Source organism: Scardinius erythrophthalmus, assembly GCF_964197995.2.
Source record: "Scardinius erythrophthalmus genome assembly, chromosome: 7".
Taxonomy (NCBI): domain Eukaryota; kingdom Metazoa; phylum Chordata; class Actinopteri; order Cypriniformes; family Leuciscidae; genus Scardinius; species Scardinius erythrophthalmus.
Window position 1 is genome coordinate 22,500,174 of NC_138227.1, and position 21,755 is coordinate 22,521,928.

At 39.3% G+C, this 21,755-nt stretch overlaps 1 protein-coding gene across 20 annotated transcripts in view; it reads right to left on the minus strand.

Annotated features, from left to right (window-relative positions):
* Positions 1-21,755, minus strand: part of msi2b (musashi RNA-binding protein 2b) — a 260,388-nt gene that overhangs the window by 119,103 nt on the left and 119,530 nt on the right. For all 20 annotated transcript variants that reach the window (XR_014030509.1, XR_014030510.1, XR_014030511.1 and 17 more), the window contains one exon: positions 959-1,007. Coding sequence is in view for 13 of the 20 variants with exons in the window: in XM_081370975.1 (XP_081227101.1) it covers positions 959-1,007 (49 nt within the window). In the remaining 7 variants the exon portion in view is untranslated. The remainder of the gene's footprint in view (positions 1-958; positions 1,008-21,755) is intronic.

The following is a 21,755-nucleotide window of genomic DNA, read 5'->3' on the forward strand; positions in this document are numbered from 1 at the left end:
CTCCTTGTTTCTCATTCTCTCTCCCTATTTCTCTTATCTCCTCCCAATTTCTCCTTTATGCTTCCCATTTCACTTCTGTCTGCCTCTTATTTCTCCTTCTCTCCTCATTTCTCATTCACTCCCCCATTTCTCTTCTCTCATCCCCTTATTTTTCTTCTTTTTACCTAATTTATCATTCCCCCTCGACATTTTCCTCATCTCCTCCCCTAATTTCTCCTTCAAGCTCCTAATTTCTCTTCTTCTTCCCTGATCATTTCTCACACCTTCACCTCCTATTCTTTCCCATTTCTATTTTCATCGTCTAATTTTTCTTGTCTCATTTCTTCTCCCTATCCTCATTTCCCTGTTCATCGTATCTTCTCTTCTCTCTTCCTCTCATTTTCCCTCTCTATTTCCTCATTTTCTTCTTTTAACCTCTTATCTCCACATTTCTCATCACCTTGAAGTGAACAAGTAAATGTGTAGTAAACAAGAATCTCATTCTTTCTCAGAAAAAAAGTCTCACAAATAAAGTAACAGAAACCTCGCTCAGGTGAGCAATAACCTCAAGTCCAGTATATCATAAGTCTGAAGGTATTGTACATTTCTCACAAGCCTGCAGGCGTGAGCGAACATGACCGAGAAACACTCCACCCAGCGCATCCAATGGTAAATGTCGGACTAATCAAATAGAGTCGATGGATTGGCTGCAGAGGAAATCGCTGCTCTTTTATTGGACCATATTAGCTTTGACCTTCAGGGCTCAAATGAAACGTCCTTGAAGATATAATGTTATAATGTAACACGCAGCACAGGGGCTCCTCTACTCATACAGAAAACTCACGCTTCAATGTCTTCAGAGCACAACTGTGAACTGCACGACTACCGGCACCGTCTAACTGAAGGACATTCATAATAACAACAACACACACACGCAAAACCACAGATACACACAGACAGAAAACAAATGGGCACTTACCTCTATGTCTATTTGTAGTTTTATCAAACATAAGCATAGCATCTTCTACCTGTAAGAGAACAGAGAAGAACATATTAGCAATGCCAAATGTACCAGTGCTTTCTTTGACATTCACCCTTGAATAATAAAAAGACATGTAACAATACATGAAATTATTTCATTAAATTATTTTAATATTGCTTACTTGAATAATTACTTTTCACAAGTATCAACAGAATATAACAAGTTCCTTAAAAGGGGTAGAAGTATTACAGTCCAGTTTAATGGACAGCAGATTCTGACGAAACGAACACTTTGGAGAATTTTCTCCTAATAACAAAAATGTATAATGTATTCTAATAAGCTAAAAGAGCAGTTTCAACCAGTCAAAGCTGGATTGCTCGGACTCTCGACTGGGTTAGCAAAGCTGGGAAGCAATTAGACTAGCTTAAACCAGTTAAGACCATCAAACGATTTTAGGTTGGCTCAAGTAGTTTTTTCAGCAGGGAAATAAAGGACTGTGCATGTTCATTTTTGCTTTGCTGTCTAAATGGGTCCTAAATTTCTGTGGCATTTGAGGTATTCAACAACAGATATTATTAATACGTTATGCACCACTACTTAGATAACCACTGGAGCCTAAAAGCATTTACACATGCACACAGATCTGAAGCTGCTCATGGCCATGTTCTGTGAGGAATGATATCTCTCAACGGACCCAAGGGTACAATCCTGTCTGACCCTGACAGAGGCCTGCTCATCCTTGAGGAAAACCCTGTCTGCAAGGGCGCACTTCAGAGTGCATCCAGCCATAGCCCTCAAAACACACACACACAGACATCCCACAATACGCCTGATCTTGCTCGTTTCTGCTCCTTTCACATTACAGACATGCACACATATTAATAAATGCAAAAAAAAGTGCATGCCATGCCATACGTACCCACGCACACTCCACTACTCCTTGCAGAGGTCTCTGAGATTAGCCCTAAAGTACAGGCGGTTGGAAAAACACCTTCCCTCCACAAAAGGAGCCATCAGTCACTCGGCCCCATAGAGAACAATAGAGCTGCGAGCTTTAGAGTTCCTCATCACCCTCAATCACTTCCAATAAAGATCACACTGACTGTTGCTCTCATACAGGCTGAGGGAAATCTGTTATCCTCTGCTATCACTCACTGCATATTTATGTTCCTCTCAAAACGGTGCTTCATGTTCAGAGGAACACGTTTCATAAATGACCACCAGAAGCATGGGGTTATCTGAAAGTAAGTTTCTTCTTTGGGATTTAGCCTCATCTGCAATTTAAAATAAATCAATTATAATAAATAAATAAATCAACGTACAATAATTGCTGATTAAAGGTTAAAAAAACCTGTATTTTCCATGATTTTGGAAATATTTGATATCTATCTTGATATTTACATTTGCCCTGAAATGTTTTTTTTTTTTTTTTTTTTTTTTTTTTTTAATCAAAGCAATCATAATACAAATGTATTTCCAAAAATGTTCCAAATTTTTTACGTAAAAAATAAAAAGACTAAAATATAGTTGATAAATGAGGAACATTTTCCCACTCTGTTTTTCAGTAAATTAATAATGATATATTATTAAATAATTATTTCATTTGTTATTTAATTATTATTATTATTATATTATGATGAAACATACCGTTTATTCTTATAAAAAAGTCTTTGGAAACCAAATTGTTGGTTTCTTGATAATACTGGTTTTCTATTGCGTAGTATTTTTAACTAATACATAGCCTGTAACGTAAATTTTGATGTGAATGTAAACAGATTTTTCTGAAAAACTACTAGCATTAACAGTGAGATTCTAAGAACCGTGTAATATTGTAATGTGGGAATATAAACCATCATGCCTGCCTTTCACAATCACAGTGATGTATGCTGGCTCTGTAATTATGTTGTCCCTGCTGATGGACGCAAGTTCATAGGCCTGTAGCAGGAGCATTTAGTTTTGTCCAGAAAGAGGAGAGACCCTTGACTACAGCTGCACTAAGGCATGATGGGAGGAGACAGCCCTATACTCAGGCTCATATGTAACTGTCTCTCCTCATAACCAGCCTAAAGTCTCTCTTTCCTGCACCCTCCCTCCATCTTTTCCTTAGTCTTTGGCACATGAAGTCTGAGACCATTAGTGATATATACAACAAGTAATCTGAAAAGTTGCATCTGCCTGTCTGTCTGTCTATCTATCACATATATTATATTTCATTATAGTACAGATTATAATCACAATCTAATATAATCTATATTAAGTAAAAAAAAAAAAAAGATACTGATAATAAGACAAGTTTAAATTTAAAGTGTAATATATGATTATATATAAGCTTAATTCTTTTGCGTCAAAATGTATATTCTCAAAAGCTCTTCCGTTATACTTGATGACCTCATGCACAACTTCACACTTCCAGTCCTGCTTTGCTGCCTTGAAACCACCCTGACCCATTCAGCCTTTCAATAAGGGGATGTGTATTCAAGGATAGATTCAGCCTGCCAGCGGCCATCAGATTGTGGGATAAGAAGCTCTTGAGGGCACACAATATACAGACACGGCACAAAGGTGAGCGTGGTCCCACACCCAGTCTGTGCCTAATCGTAGGTCCGCTCTCTCCTCCTTCTGTGAAAGAAAGGCCTGAGGGATAATAGCTGTCTCGTCTGTATGTAAGGGGGCCGGGCGGCCCTCACAGATAACAGTCCTGCTTTTATATTCGCTGAGAGAAATGAGGTAAAAAGGGGCGACTAGATTCATGGAAAAGAACAGAAAGCTCTTCTTAGAGTTCGTCCTATCTAGTAACGCAGCAGGGGAGAGGAAAGGGCATTTCAAGCCCTCTTAGAGGGGTGGCAGAAGGTTCCGGAGAGTCTGCGAGGCTAATGGCGCTTGCATATGCGACGGTGGCGCATTTAAAATGGCCCTGACCTTTACTTGTTAGCTCTTGTGCCTATGCCCGAGACTCAGAGGGGCCGCGGGAGTGGCGGGACCCCAGGCTAGCTGTGCGCCGATCGATGCGAAACAAGTGGCCTTACAGCGCTCTGATGTGGTGGGGAATTAATTCGCCAACCGCAGCGACTGGAAGGACGCGGCGGCACACGGTGCAGGATGGCAAATTGTGCAAATTCTCGCAAGGCCCAAGGGGATGGTGCCATTAAAAGCCCCCCGGCACACCCTAGGTGGTCGAGCTACTTTACCATTAAACACCATTACTGATAATTGACTGAACAAGTGGCCTTTTTACTGGCCGTCCTTAGCTTGGTCAGTAGCTAATATGCGCTGTGCACCCGGCACAATGAGTAAATGCCACGCTAATGCCTGTTTTATGACAGGCATGGAAGGGGCAGGTCCTGTCTGAGTGTCGATAAAACTGCGTTTAAATGTAGTTTGCCAAAGCCAACTGTAGCTTGCCTTGAGATTTATGCTTCTTATTAGCAGGGGCCGTACATTCAGCCCTCTGAGACACAGCGCTTTATGGGCTTTTATAGCGGGACTGTTATGAAGAAAAGCACACGGGTGTTGTGACCTCATATTGCCAGAGAACACAACATGCATTGGAGTTAACCAGGGGCCAAACACTAACTGACCTCAAAACAACAGGCAAAAACATGCTTGCAACTAAAGTAAATCATTTCTGCATCAATAGCGTCACCCAAAAAAAAAGAAAGAAAAAAAGATTGTTTTCAAATGCACTCACCCTGTTTGCCACTGGTAGGGTAAAGAGATTCGTTTGTCTTTCTTTGTTGGGGGAATCAATCTAGAAATGGCTCATTTATATAGATTACATACAAATATAAACAAATAAATCACAATATTTCAAAAAGGCTAAAAAAAATATTTTTTAAATGATAGCAATCAAGAAGCTAAATGGCTAGCTCACTGCTATAAACCTGATGCCGTTAAGATCGGTGGGTTCCTGTATGGCAGCTGTGCAAAACTGCTTGACAACATGTTTTCATTTAAGTAAGAAATATAATTGGAAAGTCTGTGGGGCCATTTTTTTATTAACTGTGGAAGGTATCAGCGGGAGGACAGGGGGGAATACAAGCCGGCGGAAGCGCAGTCAGACAGGGGGAGATTGTGTTTACATGTAGGCGAGGGATGGCGAGAACGCAATCCAACACTTGGTTAAATTCACTCAGCCGCCAGGGAGTGGAATCTACCACCTGCCATATCACCGTTCACTAAATCTCAGGCAGTAAGGAAAGAAAAACAGACTCCACCTTTCTCCTCATGTCAAACAAACGTGTGCGTGTCTGTCACACCATGGCAGAAATCTCCAAAACACATGCTGCAAATTTTTTAATCAGACACATTGAATTATTTATCAGGGGACAAAAGCATCAGTGGGTTTTCTGACTCAAAGCATTTACAGAAAACAGAGAGGATGGGAAATACAAACCGACAATTTCACACAGTTTCAAACAGTTTCCAGTAGAGCCTTTAATGGCATTCTTACAACGCATTTTAAATGGAAATTACATTCAACAAATAAAATTATATCTATCTATCTATCTATACTAAATAGCCAAAAGCCATATCAGCCTATATAGCCCAAAACTGGTAGCCCACTGAAGCTAAGCAGGGCTGAGCCTGGTTAGTACCTGGAAGGGAGACTTTCTGGGAAAAACCAGGTTGCTGCTGGAAGAGCTGTTAGTGAGGCCAGCAGGGGGTGCTCACCTTGTGGTCTGTGTGGGTCCTAACACCCCAGCGTAGTGACGGGGACACTATACTGTCAAAGAGCACCGTCCATCGGATGAGACATTAAACCGAGGTACTTACTCTCTGTGGTCACAAAAAATCCCAGGATGTCTTTCGAAAGAGTAGGGGTTTAACCCCGGCCAAATTTGCCCAGTGGCCTATGTCCATCATGGCCTCCTAATCATCCCTATATATTTATTATTAACTATATATATATATACTAATTGGCTTCATCACCAGTAAGCTGGTGTGTGGAGGGCGCTCTGGCGCAATATGGCTGCCGTCGCATAATCCACGTGGATGCTGTACATTGGTGGTGGTTGAGGAGATTCCCCCTTCTATGTAAAGCACTTTGAATGGCGAGAAAAGCACTATATAAATGTAATTATTATTATTATATAAATATACATAATATCATACGAGTAGCTGTGCGATATCGCTCTACATCAGCACGGTTGTGATCTGGCTGTGGGCATAAGGCCGCAGGAAGTCGCCATTGGAAGTTATTGCAAAGAGTCGTTGGTGTTTCAAAGTGAGTTTTGAGTAAAAGCATAGGATATATTGTATAAATTGTCTTGTGTAGCTTGATGCTAATCGTTGCTCTACTGCTACTGCAAAAGAATTTCACATAAGTTTGTAAGAAAAGTTTTCTTTTCTTTTCTAGAAAGACTATTTATAATAGGTGGATAAATGTATATTAGGATCAAATCGATGTGAATGGGAAAGCCATAATGACAGAATAAAGTCTAATAGCCTCTGAATAAAAACAAAAGAATGATGATAAAATAATAATGAAGATTAGGTCTCATATACCCAGCAGAGGTCGAGTCTGAAGGAGAGAGAACAATAGAAACATGAATTGGGCAATTCGCCACATCAGACTCCTGCAAGGGAGCTTATAAGGGGCAATATTTTTTTTATTAGCCTTTTAAAAAAAAAAACACACACACACACAACATGGTCTGAGAAAATATTTCATAAATGTCATATTTTTAGAGATAACATCTTCAGATTTGAAATGAAGCATGAGCACACTTGTGACTTCAGCTTCATTGCATTTCTATGTTGCTACACCACAACCACATAATATTTTTATACATTTAAAAATATATTCTTAATATTTTTATGTTTGAGCTTATACTGTACACATTCTTTATCTGTAAACGTCCAAGTGGTGGCTTTCTAAAGATTTCTTGGATATGTGTCTATTCAGAATGACTTTTTATGAACCTTTGGCCACACTTGCCAAAATGGGGGGTGCAGAGAAAGGGGTTAAAAACCCTATTTTATGTGGAACTACTTCCTTCCGCCACGGATTCAAATGAAGTTGACAGTTTAACAGTTGAGCCCAAGCCTCTTTTACTAATTCTAAAATGTCACTTGGGAACAAACAACGAAGGAACACAGAGTCACTTGATTGAAGCTTACTGTATTATGTATAATGAGAGAGAGAGATCGACTAAGCGAGTGCATTACCTGTATCTAGCCGATTTTCTTCTGGTCAATCATATTCATAATCACAAAATCAGTTTGAATGTCCGCTGAGGAAAGCGATATATGTCTTTGTCCTTTTAACAGTAAAGGGGATTTCCCATGACAGCGCTAGTCAATGCATTTGTAAGTTGCATCTTATTGTTTACAACCTTGTTTCGTCCTATCAGTATAAAAGACTTTGCTACTGACTCACTTATAAAGACAGTCTTTGCAACCATGATGGTGTAATACTGTCACTTTCACTAAAGTTGAAATCACATACAGACCCTTTCTCAATAACAAATATGCCATGGTATTTACATAAAATATGATTTTTTTTTAAATATTTTTTAAATAAACTATATTTGCCATTATAAAAGTATAAAAACTTTGTAGAATAGGAAATAGACAAGCAAACAGTTCAGTCAAAAGTATAAAAGCAGTACTTGTTATAGTAGCCTACAGGATTTCAGTTAAATAAAAATATAAAGTTATGAAACTTAAGTTTGCCCTTAGCCAAATCGATTTGCTCTGGAATACTTAAGAGATTAATAAGACCATAGATTGCCAGTTTGATACACCCAAAAATAATTATGCCTCATGTTTAAACAGTATAAGAGCCAGCGGCCAATTCCTGAAGGACTGGCCAAGATAATGCTGTTCTCAGCGGGTACATAAGTGCTGAAAAGCCGCTGGGGGCCTGGACCTCACATCTCAGAAAATGTCTAGGGCTGTCAAACGATTAATCGCGATTAATCGCATCCAAAATAAAAGTTTGTTTTTACATAATACATGTGTGTGTACGGTGTATAATTATTTTCTATATATAAATACAAACACATGCATGTATATAAGAAATATTTGCATGTATATACTGTGTATATATATTTATATTATATATAATTTATATTATATATAAATATTTTATATATAAATAACACATTTTCTTAAATATATACATGCATGTGTGTGTATTTATATATAGAAAATAATTATACTCCGTACACAGACATAAATTATGTAAACACAAACTTTTATTTTGGATGCGATTAATCGCGATTAATCGTTTGACAGCCCTAAAAATGTCTAAACAAATTGTCAAATAGCCACTATGTTTATAAAAGAGTTGCATATTTGAGGTCTAAATAACTACATTCTCGCCTAAAAACTCTTAAAACTTCCTTCCGTGACACAACAACAGTAAAATTAGTAAAATTATGGTGCTTGTTTGTCTGCCATGACACTCGCTGTAAGAGAAATGCTGCAAGCGAAGGTGACACAAACAGTGAAACGGTTCCCGTGGTGATACTGGTAGAATATCGCATGGCTGGATAAGGATCTCAGCCAATCAGACTCGATAACCAAAACAAACTGTTTTACACACATACACACACACACACATATATACTGTTTTCATATATATATATATATATATATATTCAGCCACTGACTTTCTTTTAAGAAATGAGAATTTCATGAGAGACATCCCGTCTTAACAAACTGTTTCCAACAACTATTTAGCATCTTGAGATTCAGCGACAAACACAAACAACCTGCTATATTGACAAATTATCTGGCCAAAAGCGGTAAACCAGATGAAAGAGTCCGAGTAAACATGTCTCTGCAGATTCAGGACACACAGGTGGATCAATAGCACATTTGTTACATGAGCGAGAAGTCTGAATGCATCTCAGCGCCTGATCATACACATGCACGTGTGTTTACGCGAATGTGATCGAGCAAACAACCCCGGCGATCAAAAATAAACAGTGGCGGACGAGGAAATGGATATTCAAAGGCAGGTCTCATTTAGCACCACGGCTGGGTGGAAGGGGAGACATTTATTTGCATAACGGAATTGGAAGTGACAGTCAGCGTCGGCTGCAGAATCTACTCCCTCATCTACCGCAGACACCCTCCAGCTCACGGCTCTCCGTTTTTTCCCCCCCCTTCTCATTTGTTATTGCACTTTTCTTTAGCTGGAAAAATCAATGCTTAAGAAGCCAGACTCTCTTTTCCGCTCAAGGACGATGGATCGGGTTTCGGCTACGCTAATTTTGAGGAGTCACTTTCTTTTCATTCGTAATTTCGCACTGATCTGGCCGGTAACTGAGTGGAGAGAAATCGCTCGTGGCCGTGTCTTGAGCGCATGCTTCATTCGCTTTTAGCACTGGTGATTAAATGCACTGCTCTGGGCTACACTCATGCTGGCAGAAAAACAATGCAATTAATGTACACCGGATCAAAACAACACAATAAAAAGAAAGGATGGACTTTAAAATAAAGCTCTCCTGGTGTTCAGTGTAAAAAAAAAAAAAAAAGACACTCAATGCTGTCTGAGGAAATTCTTTTCTGCGATCAGATCATATTTCACATTTTCTCTTCTGAAAATAAAGATTACCACAACCTTTAAAAACGCCAACAATCTGTCCTCGCTTGACAAAGTCACTTAGATTCTGAAAACATTTGGCCATCCAACCACCAAAAGCCATTTAAGAATGAAGTCGCTGCAAGTGCTGCCTCTAAGGAGACATTTTCCCATTTTCCCAAGAAATGGGCATTTGTGGTTAAGGTTCACCAATCCATAATTGATGAGAATAGCTGCTCTGATATATCAAAAGCATTAAAACACAGGTGTAAACCAGATATTTATTACCTTCTGATGTCAAATGTCTACACCTGCAGCTCTGATAACTCATTTCAGGCCCACGTGACAAAACGCTGGTGTGAAAAGGGAACATATATATTTGACAAACAACAGGTACTTTATGAGGTGGGGGATCACCACACTGTTTTTGCTGGGTGGATAAGCAGTGATTTCAGTTCCAGTAGCGTAGACTCCAGTAGATTCGCTCATGCGGCAAATCTGTTTTCAGTGACTCTCTGCGGCGCGGACATCTACTTAAAAGGCAAGAGACCAACACAAAGAGACAGAAAAACCACCACCTGCAGCTCAGGACGGAGCTCCAGACATGCTCCCCAAAATCTAGGGCCCGGACATCACTCATCGCGGCAGATTACTCCATGCCGTTATCGACTCATCGACGCTTCGCCGTTGTCACGCTGAAGAGGCGTGATGTAAATGTATGTAAATCCACGCTCTTAACTGACAGTCTAAAGATGAGGAACAGATGAGATTAGGTGCAGAGGATCGCTTTCCGCAGGAAGCCCCCCCCGATAAGCTCATTATGCCCTTAAAAGGTTTAATTATCAGAGCCATTGCGTATGAACATTGCGTACAGAGCTTTGGATTGAAATCCTGTGTAAATCCTGGCATCTAGCAGTGTCTGTCAGCGAGAACCAGAAACAATCTCAATTTATTTACTAGACACTAATTAATGCGTGAAAGCAAAAGCTGACCGATTTGTCTAACGACGTTGTGACCTTGAGAAACATTGTGATCCATTCTTAGAAGTACATTATTCTTGTCATATCTACAACACTTCTGATATACTGCAAATCAATAAACAACTCGCTCATTGACTTAGAGGCGAAGTGTGTCATTTCTGTATGATCAAACAGAACTGCAAAAATAATTACTGGTTTCAAACAGAAACTCCCCCGCCTGTCATAGGTGGTGCAAACAAATAATCCCACTCCAAACTTATACTGTACCATTGGTTGAACCAATGTTCTTAGGATGCTCAAACATGACTGGGAGAATCAATCTGAAAATGGCTTACTTATAGCTGACTCTGCATTATGTTGGGATTACAGAAAACAATTACATTGAAATTGTAATGAAAGTGAACTTAAATTTGATTAAATATTTATGGGTTTTTTTTTTTAGTACAGACCAGGGGTGCCCAATCCTGTTTCTAGAGATCTACTGTACCTTCCTGCAAAGTTCAGCTCCAACCCTGGTCAAGCACAACTGAACCAGCTTATTAAGATCTTCAGGAGCACACGCTAATTACAGAAAGGTGTGATGGACCAGGGTTGGATCTTAACTTTGCAGGTCCAGGAACAGGATTGGGATACCCTGGTATAGACAGACAGATAGTTACAATTTTAGATGCATGTAGTTATCGACCAAAATTGGGAAAATATCATGATAAAAACCTTGTACTTATAACGTCAACCCCCTAGATGGTAATGATTCAAGACAGTCTCACCTCAGCGAGAACCTCTGCATAGGATATTTTAACAGTGGATGACGTCTAGACTCTTTATCACAGGACACCAGTTGATTCAGTGGAATTGCGAGTTGTCAAACATGACTCACTGTCTCTTCTGGTGAAGCACTGCATGTGACGTAATCTGATCTGGAAACATGACCCCTTGGCCGTTTCTATAGCCAAGAAAACACTGAAGCAGACCTTCTTTTTGTTAACATCTTCAAGGGCAGCAACCAAACATTAGCCACAACGGTCCAAGAACTCTCTGGAACAAGTATCAGATTTTCGCTTGCAAATACTACAGAATAATCCAACCTTCTCAAGATGCTGTAAAGTAAGAGACCTTCTTTAAGTGATCCGCTGCCTTATTCACGGATTAAAAGGAGCTCCAGTGTAAATAAATAGTCTGAACAGAACGTTGCTTGTTCCAGTATCATTTATTTCCTGCAGACATGGAAATGTGCAAGTAATGCGAGATTTGGAGTGTGCAAACACTGTCAATGTGTGGTGCACTTGAGAAGGTGACAACAGGGGGCTTGGCACAGATTGCTGGCTCCTGTATGAGTGCTCAGGGAAACAAAGCTTCTACTGCATATCAACTACCTCTTAACACAACTGCACCGGCAGCGCTGAAGTGTTGCAATAAACCAAAAAGCTACGAAAATACAACGGACCACACATTCATTCTTTCTGCTCCTGCCTCATGAGAGTTTTCTGCTATAAGTGAGCCACAGTCTGCCACTACGGCCTGTATCCAGACAGAATGAGACTGAGCGTGGAGCCAGAAACCCCCTGGTCAGAGACAGGGTGGCATTAGGAGAACCTGGCCTGGAGAAGGGGGCAGCAGCTGATGTTACAGCCAGTCATTACTCCACTCGGCTCGAGGCATGACACTGGAACGGCACAAGTGGGCCAACTAAGATTTATCCACACTGTCAGGACAGTGTGTTGTTGACCAGAGGGCCTGCTGATGAATCCCACCCTCCATTTCTGTTTGCAAGCTGTTCAGGACCAACAGGTCACAATGGCATTTTATTTATGGCGCTTTAACATGCCAAGCTGATCCGCTCTCTTTCCTGCTTTAGCATGGCAAATGGCCCTTCCGTCAGGACGTATTGTGCCTGGGAGCGAGCGAGGTGCAAGTTATGTCGATCTAGTAGCACCAACAAATAGAGTTGTGTCTTCAAGCTAAAATGGGGGTTTGGGAAATGCAAAATATAGGAAACCTAATGGAGTAGGATATCACATGGAGGAGTTTAAAAATATATCTACAGGTGACAGAAAAATAATAATAATTCAAAATACTGCAGTACATACTTAATAAAACCGTACTGATTCAAAATCACATATTGGACAATGAACTCGCTTTCAAATCATGAATGTGAATTTGAATTGGCAATACTCTATTGGAAGTTGAACTGTGGGGATAAGAATAAGAATTTACTAAATAGCAATTTAAAAAAAATCAACAGCTCAAGCATTCTGGGAAAAGAACTGTTCTTCCACTCTGGTAACACTTTTTCAAGGCTCAATAAAAACAGAGTTACATGAACTGTACTTTGAACATTTTCAAATTTCAAACAGCAATTCTGCATTCTGATTGCCACTTAAACTTAGATTCAATTCAAATTCTGGAACTTAATAGAATTAAAAGGAATTCTCAATTAAATTCTGAATAACAGTCTGAATGTCATGTCAAAGAATGAATATACAGTGTAATGCCACAATAGTACAATTTTTCACATGAATACTTTTGGGGAAAAGGAGATTGAGCAAACAAAATGAACAGAGAATAAAATAATAAAATTGCGCTAAACACTGAAATCCAACTAGAATAACAATACACTAAAGCTGTGCCAATAAAATTATTTATCAATACAAGTCAATTCATTTTTTTTTTTCAACAATGTTTACCTTGTATATTTAAAACAAACTATCTGAACAACTAGTTTGGAATAAAAAGTTAGAAAACACTATATTGCAGATTTCTTAAAAATATTACTGATGGTTCTGGTTATTTACCATTCTGTTCAATCTAACAGCCACAGTACGTTCTCCATCTGGTGTTTTTGGTGTACAGAAGTATTATAATGATATTAATCATTTGGAAATTCAGTAATTAAGCCAGTTAATTAGTATGTAAACAAAGTTTCAGAAACAATGGCAGGCCTTCCGTTCAAATCCAAAAATTTAAGAGCAAACCCATGTCAGCTTTCATTACGGCAGGTGTGAGTGGCAGGTCACGGAGTGTGTGTGTGTGAGGGAAATGACAGCAGGACAAAGGTTGTTTCGTTCCAAAATGAAATGGGAGTGGAATCAAGCCGGGCACCTCAGCGTGGCAAAGCCCCAGCAAACCTCGAGGCCAGCGGCCGAGGAGCTAGCTTAACCTTTCTCCCTAATTCTCTCCCTCTACTCTATCTCTCACCCGGTTACCCACTTCCTCCCCCAGCCCCCGCCCCCTCATGCCTATCCACTCGGATCGATGGGCGCACTGCAGAAGTAGTGGACTGGGAGTGCGGAAATTCAGCTCGTTCTCAGAGAGAAGCGGTGTAATTTTCGCCGTGATGAAAAAAGCAATAACATTTTTGCTCGTCCTTTACAGCTAGCGATAGACGAGGTGTGGGCTCAAACAGCTGAGAACTCACCTTCCCCAATAGTCGGAGGAACCAGTCACCTATGCACCCCAGTACGATAAAGAGAAAGAGAAAGAGAAAGAGAGAAAGAGAAAGAGGGAGAGAGAGACAAGATATTCAAGTATGAAATCTGTCAGGACCAAGCGACTGACTGGCGGGTCTGATGAACATTAGCAGGAACAGGAAGGATGCAAAAAGACGAGTGAAACTCCTGGATTTTAATAAACAAAATATCAATCTTACGCAAAGGCTGGCGGGTTGGATGCGCTCCCTGTTATATTAGGAGCAGATGTATGTGCCTGATAGAGAGCATTATGGGTTATATCCCAGCATTCATTTCATTACAGTTCCCGACAGTGCTTTACCCCCCGTAGCTCTTTATTTAGCTCAGCAGTTAAAGCCTTTTTAACTGCAGATTCAATATGACGACATTCACCACACGTAGGGGAAGAGCAGAACAATGGCGCATCTAAAAATGTGATACTCCGCGATATTGTTACTTCTGCAGATCTCTGATCACGACGCCTCCTGCCCCGTCCCGTCCCTTTTATTTGAGGATGAAACACCAGAGCACAATTTGAATACAGTTGTACATCTTTCCATTTATTAATGCTTGGATTAACATGACTGGGGGTTTTGTCAAGGGAGTCTTTACTAGAGCCCAGGGAGCAGTTCTGTGTGACAGTAATAGTCTTCAGTTAATATACTTGAGTGATGCAGATTTCTTAGTGTTGGAAAGCAGAACAAAGGGGGTTTATTTGAAGCGTGAACACAAAGGTAGAATTGTAAAGTGGAGGGTGTAAACGGGAGGGTAGGAGCCACTTGAGATGAAAGCCATGTTATTTGACAGCGCTGGAAGTGAATTATAAAACAAAGGCAGTGGTGGGAGAATCCTCCCGACTTTTTGACAGGAGAAAGATGAGCCACTTTTACTTTCCTCCCATCCTGGCTTTCAGTCTCTCACACTGGAAAAACACTATTTGCTCTTGATATCATCTGTCCGTCCACAGGCACTCTTGATTTCTTACTCCCTCCCTCGATATTGATTTCACCAGACTGTACACTGCATAAGTTCTTCTCTGGAAACTTTAAAAGAAGCTATTTTTAAGCGTTTAAAAGAAAATATATGAGTATGAAGGAGACCATTTAGTTTGACTCCACAAGTCAATGTGTTTTATTTCCAATTATTTTAATTGCAACAATTTGCATCAAGAAAAAAAAAAATCCTGGATCCATTTGTCTGATTTTTAGGGAAGTCTGAATAAAAATGTTAGTTAAAAATATTTCATCACCAGTATTGAAAAAAAATTACACGGCATTTTAAAGTTGACTGAAATTAATTAATTTAACACGATGCAATATTAATTAAATGTTAAAAACAAAGAAATTAATGCCTTCAATCAGCAATGATGCATTTAATTGCACTTAATTATTGTTACAAAAAAGTATTGTTACAAAAAAATGATTACTGAATATATATTACCATTCAAAAGTAGTTTAAACTTGGGTAATTTCACTGTATTACTGTTTTTTACTGTATTTTGGAACAAATAAATGCAACCTTGGTGATCATAAGAGGCTTCTTTTAAAAAAATCTTACTGACCCCAAACTTTTGGAGAGAGAAAAAAAGACAAAACAAAAAGTAAAAAATATGGCTGGAATAAAAAAACATTATTCCAGAAATAAGACCAACTTGGCTAAATGCCATTGTGATAAAGGCCCAAAATTTTCAGGTTTACTGTTGGCAGAGAGCCGTCATCCTCTTGGAATCCTTCAAGATGTTCTAGAGCGCTGTATTTTCACCAAACACACTAAAAACACTGTATTGAAGTAGAACGAAGCATCTCTGAAGTTTCAGTCGGCTGCTTTGTTGGCTCTCATGAACATGCATGTGCAACACAGTGCTGAGGAGGTGGGTAGGAGAGCAGCCAGGCTCGAGAAGGAGTTCAAAAGCTTAAAACGGGCCACTCGTTCTTCTGAGGGCCCCTGTAGCACAGCAGAAAGGCCTCCTGAGAAAAAACAGCTCTGAGAGTGCACAATCAAAGGCCCAAACTCAGAGCTCCAGTGAATGGAACTGGATAACAAAATGGCATTTTAACAGATTCAGGGAATGTTCCTCAGAATGTGATATCAAGCCTTCAGGTGAATTATTCAGAGTGGCTATTCAATTAGAATTATTATCGGACCCGAAATGGCCTCTGAGAACGAGACAACAAAAGGATGGGAAACGGAAAACCAAGATAATGAGAAGGTCACAGCCATACAGTGAATACTAGAGTGAATGTTTAAGGCAGATAATGCCAAGCTCACGTGAACCAGCTAATATTTGGTGCACAGCTCTCCATTCAGTGTAAAACCCTGTCAGTGTGATAGATTGAAAGAAGTCTTGCCACTCTCTGCCATTTTCTTTCTCTTGCTTCCAACATTGTGGGCAGCGGCACGGTGCAAACTGACAAATCTCAGTGGGTTTTACAGCCTCTTGAGCTGCGGTTGCCAAGAAGTCACATCTTTCCATTCATCCAGGCCCAAGAATTGAGAATGAAAATAATGTCATTATTTACTCCGCTTACTACGACTTGCTTTCTTTAATTGAACAGAAAAAGAGAAATTCTGAAGAATGTGGTTTTTAATGCAGTGCCTTACCTAAAGCTTTCAAGCTTCAAAAAGGAGGCAAAAGCAAAATAAAAATATTAAAGTGGTTCATATGTCTTGTGCACTATATTCAAAGTCTTTTGAAACCATGGAATGCTTTGAGATGTGATGATCAGACTGAAACTGAAGTCATAATACACTGATAAGCTATCATGTGGTTTCAGAAGAACACAGAATATAGTGCACAAGACACGTGGACCACTTTTTTTGATATTTTTATGGTGCTTTTTTCAATCTCCAGTCTTTAGAATTATTGTATGAATCGCTAGCAAGCCATAAATGTGGTGCATATACATTAGGTTGAAAATAATCTAGAATATTCCTTTAACATTTAATGGATCACACATTTCACTTCATTTTTTTCTCATTGTATGAGGGGCCACCAGATAAAAGAAAACAACATATTTTATTCAGATGAGGCCTTTTAAGAACCATTTCACTTTAGTTAACTATTTCCAGTTAACAAAAATCTCTGGAAACAGATGTCTTTGGGGGCATTGGGCAAGTAACAATTATTCTAATTGTTTGAATTTGTATTGACTTGGGATGAGGGAGAAAATAAAAAAGAGATGTGGGTCAAAGCAAATACTTAAAGCCTCAAGCCTGAAAGAACAAATGAAAGACTAAGAGAAACAGAGAGAGAGAGAGAGAGAGAGAGAGAGAGAGAGAGAGAGAGAGAGAGAGAGAGAGAGAGAGAGAGAGAGAGAGAGAGAGAGAGAGAGAGAGAGAGAGAGAGAGAGAGAGAGAGAGAGAGAGAGAGAGAGAGAGAGAGAGAGGGGTGGGAGGACAAATGTGTACCTCAGCTGTTCTGGTGGGTTTTCCATTATATTTCTGAAATGGACTGAGCAGGCAAAAGAGCTTCTTTTCAGACAGCGCGCAGAGGCAGAAATGACTTATAATGAATGAACGCATCAGAATGGGATTCCTCAGCCATACTTCTCTGTTCACACCAAAAAAGGACTCAGAAGGAAGTTGCTTAAGAACATAAGGTTGGAAGGTATTGTTGTGCATGACCCAAGGAAAAAAAAAAGAGTCCAGAAAGAGCACAAAACTCATTCAATACCTAAACAATCAGGTTCCCATACTTCATCACAACTGTCAGTATATCTCATATTGACAACATTTTAACGTAGCGCTTTCCTCCTCCCTTCATCTTTCTCTCTGCCTCTTATTACTTTCAGGAATCAAGCCGAATCAGTTTTAGCAACTTAGAATTGAATTATGCATTCGTTAGTTCATGCATATGCATGGATTCCCGAAGTTCATGAATATCTATTACGTTGCCATTTACATTTCTTCCATTTTCCTAATACATAAAAATCTTACACTAATGAACAAATGGAAGGACTACAGCTTGTAGACAGAGAGCTAGCGATGTGCTAAATAAAAGAAAGGCGTACAGGCTTTCTAATTAGAGCTCGGAAACCATGCGGTGCGATTTTAGACAGTGATTCATTTACAAACTTCAATGAAAAGCGGTGAGATTACATGAGAACTCGTGTTTCTAGATGGATTCTCAAGAGAATCTAAATGCTGCCCTCAGGGAAAACCAGATGGCGAAGGAAGGAAGGAAGGAAGGAAGGAAGGAAGGAAGGAAGGAAGGAAGGAAGGAAGGAAGGAAGGAAGGAAGGAAGGAAGGAAGGAAGGAAGGAAGGAAGGAAGGAAGGAAGGAAGGAAGGAAGGAAGGAAGGAAGGAAGGAAGGAAGGAAGGAAGGAAGGAAGGAAGGAAGGAAGGAAGGAAGGAAGGAAGGAAGGAAGGAAGGAAGGAAGGAAGGAAGGAAGGAAGGACGGAAGGAGATTGACATCCAATAGGAAAAAATCGCTAACATCAAATGAAAAATAACATGGTACGAATTTATTGTGCGACATTGTTTGAGCCAGAAAAAAACATTGCTTAGTAAATAATTACACCCAACACTGTATATTTTATATTCTATTCAATATTCTGAAGATGGCTGCGCCCTCGTTTCTCTGGCGCATAAGGTCTATAAAATTAAGTTAAACCTACTCAACTTTTCTGATACTGGTGTTCCCATCATGCACTGGGGCATGAATAATTAATAAGGTTGAATTATCACTGTTTTCCAGCTGTATTTACACTGTTATATCATTGCTTTGTTGTTATGTTTAATAACTTGCCATTTTGTGACATCTGGAGTTCATTTTCTACTCAAAATGACACATTCATACTCAAAAATGATCCATCAAATTTTACAGTCATTGTGTAGTAATTTAGATCCATTCAGGTGGGTACTGTGTTACTTCTATTATGTAGATATGGTGTCTACACAATATCTATTATATTTATTTACTTAGATGTTTCCAAGTAAAGCATACACTTTAAAAGCATGATTTAATTTGGTGTTATATTGTTTGAGTAAAAAGTTTTGCAAAGTAAACTTCAACTAAGTAGAAATTACTCCAAGTCGCCAGGTTAAAGCTACTTATTTTCTTTGTTAATTTTAAGTAGAGTTTACTTTATTCCATATGTGCAAATTACTTAAAATCTGTGTGCAAAAACTTTAACTGTCAATTTAAACTGTAATTTAAATACTTTTCCCTTGAAAAAGTAAAGGGATTACTCTTAATTTAATTACAGTTACTTCTGACAATTGCATTAAATACTGTAGAAACAGAATTCTATACAGAATGAAACAATAGTGGATTTAACATCAACATTTAATGTTAAAGTGTACGTTTTTAATCTAACCTTCTCCCTTCACACACTTTGGTCAGCAGAAGTTATGCAATTGTATACATTTTATTTGAAAGAATCAAAAGTGCAGTTTCGTGTCTGTCCTTGTATTGTTTAACTGGTTGAGGATGATTTCGAAAGTAATTATTAATAAGTAATTCAATACTTTTTAGACAGAGTAATTAGTACAGTAATCGAATTACACTGTTGAAGAAGCAATTAGTAGCTAGTAATTAATTACTCTTTTAAAGTAACTTACCCAACACTGAAAATATATTTAATCCAATACATATTTTAAAAACCATTCCCACTTACATAGCTTTGATGTAGGAAGCTGCTTTTTGTTATTAGCTTCTGTAGCTAACTACTTTTTGAAAAGACCAGCTTGACTGTTGTTGAACTGTTTTAAATCATGAGTAGCTTGTAACTTGGTGAGCTACAGTTTTAAAGTAGCTTCTCCACCACTGGTACCCTGGCAACCTTTCCGCACCATGTAAAACGGCCTAAAAAGTGATGTTTATCCCCAACCAGAAGTGTGAAAAACAAAGGATCCAGCTTGCAGGATCCTGACATCTCATCAGCAGTTATCACAGGCTATTCACTACCGGTCCAGCGCACACGCACGCACACACACAGAGAGGGGGGGGGGGGGAGAGAGAGAGGGAGAGAGAGAGAGAGGGAGAGAGGGAGAGAGAGAGAGAGAGAGAGAGAGAGAGAGAGAGAGAGAGAGAGAGAGAGAGAGAGATGGGGCATGCTGCCCACAGGCGTTTGTGCTGTGGCAGTGAGCATCCGTTTAGCAGGAAGTCCGCATACAGCTGACAAACAGCGTGTTCAATCCCCTCCTACCTCACACTCGGTGGGTGACCGTGTTCTAATAAGCAAGAACACACAAAGATCATGTATTTACGTATTATTAATAAAAAAAAAACTCAATGATAAACTAAACATGCTGATACAAAACTTTCCCAGAGGACAGTGGAGACTGGGGCTAGTTGTCACACTTTTTTTACTCCAGTGAATATTTTTAAGGGTAGGTTCGTTTTGAATTTATGTATAGCCTTGGCTACAAAAAGCTATTGAATATTTCAACTGTTACTGCCTAGGGGGGAAAAAATGGTTCCCAGATAGCACATTGACTATATCGGGTAAGTTGTTGGAATTTGACAAGTTAATATTTCAATAATTTAATAACACGTGCATGTTCACGGTTCTCTGATGTCAGTTAATGCTCACTTGACATGTAGGAAAACAAATATATTTATCTTTTTAAGTAAAAGTTTTGATTTGATTGCTGTATTTTTATCATTCATTTATTTAAATTTTACATTGTTATGATCGTTCATTTTTAGCTTTATCAACTTACAAAGCCCGGAAGTTCCCTCATGAACTCTATTGGTAAATCTGGAAATAAAATATAAAAATATAAAAAACAAAACTATTCATAAAAAAAGCAAAAATGTATAAGATCATGTAAAAGTAGCGTACAATTTTTTTGTTTTTGTGTAAAATGGTTAATTAATGTAACATGTCAAACAAACTTGCCCCATTTTTGAAAAATACTCTATTGCCATGAACAGTTTAATGCTTTTGTTCAAATCTATGTTCATTTTTACTCTTTTTTGATTTTACTCTTTACTCTGAGTTTACTCTTGCCTGATTTTATGCCAGTGTGTTATTTGTTCATAACAGCTGTTATAAAAATATATCATTTTAGTTTGGAGGAAATAAAAAACACAAAACCGCCATTTAATATTGAACTAGATGTTTGAAACCAACATACAAATCTGCGAGATAAATGACACGTATTGGACTTTAGGCTCAAACCCTTGTTGTTGAGATCCAGCTAGTTTCTGTAATAACTAGCCTCCATCTCCTCTACAAAACCCACACTGATTGAGTCACCTGAGCAAAATCAGTTTTCCCAAAAGGCATCACGTGTCTCCCAGAACAAACCGTATCGAATACGTCTGCACAATGGCGAGAAAATTGAACAGAGATGATAAAAATGTTGCGAGTTTGTTTCTGAAGCTCCCGGAGTCGGCGTGCGCTGATAGCGCCACCATTCAGGTATTCAAGCAGGTTTGCATAGGGAACATGGCTGTTATTGTGTGCAAGCATTTTATCCCTTATTTGCTGATAATGACAAATGGCTCTCCCTCCCTCCCTTCTCTCTCTGTCAGTCTCGTGTGGTGGTAGTCGGCTCTTTGGGTCTGCGCAGATAAGCGGGTGATTCATCATGAGGCTGAAGGCTGCACACGGCGCCTTATCAGCCCCTCGCAAGGATCCAGCCTCACCGCACATGCTCTCTGTTTGGAAAGTGACCTGCTGCCTCCCGGCCCCAAATTACCATGACAACATTAGAATTATCCAAGCAAAAATGACAAGAGACGAATTAATATATTTTGCGCACGCTTAGACCACCCGGCATCCCCGCCGCCACGATCCAGTGCCAAACCCCCTCCGTCTCCATATACATTTCCATTATTGTGGGGAAAATAATGGCCGACCTGAAAGGGAGGGCCTTTAATGA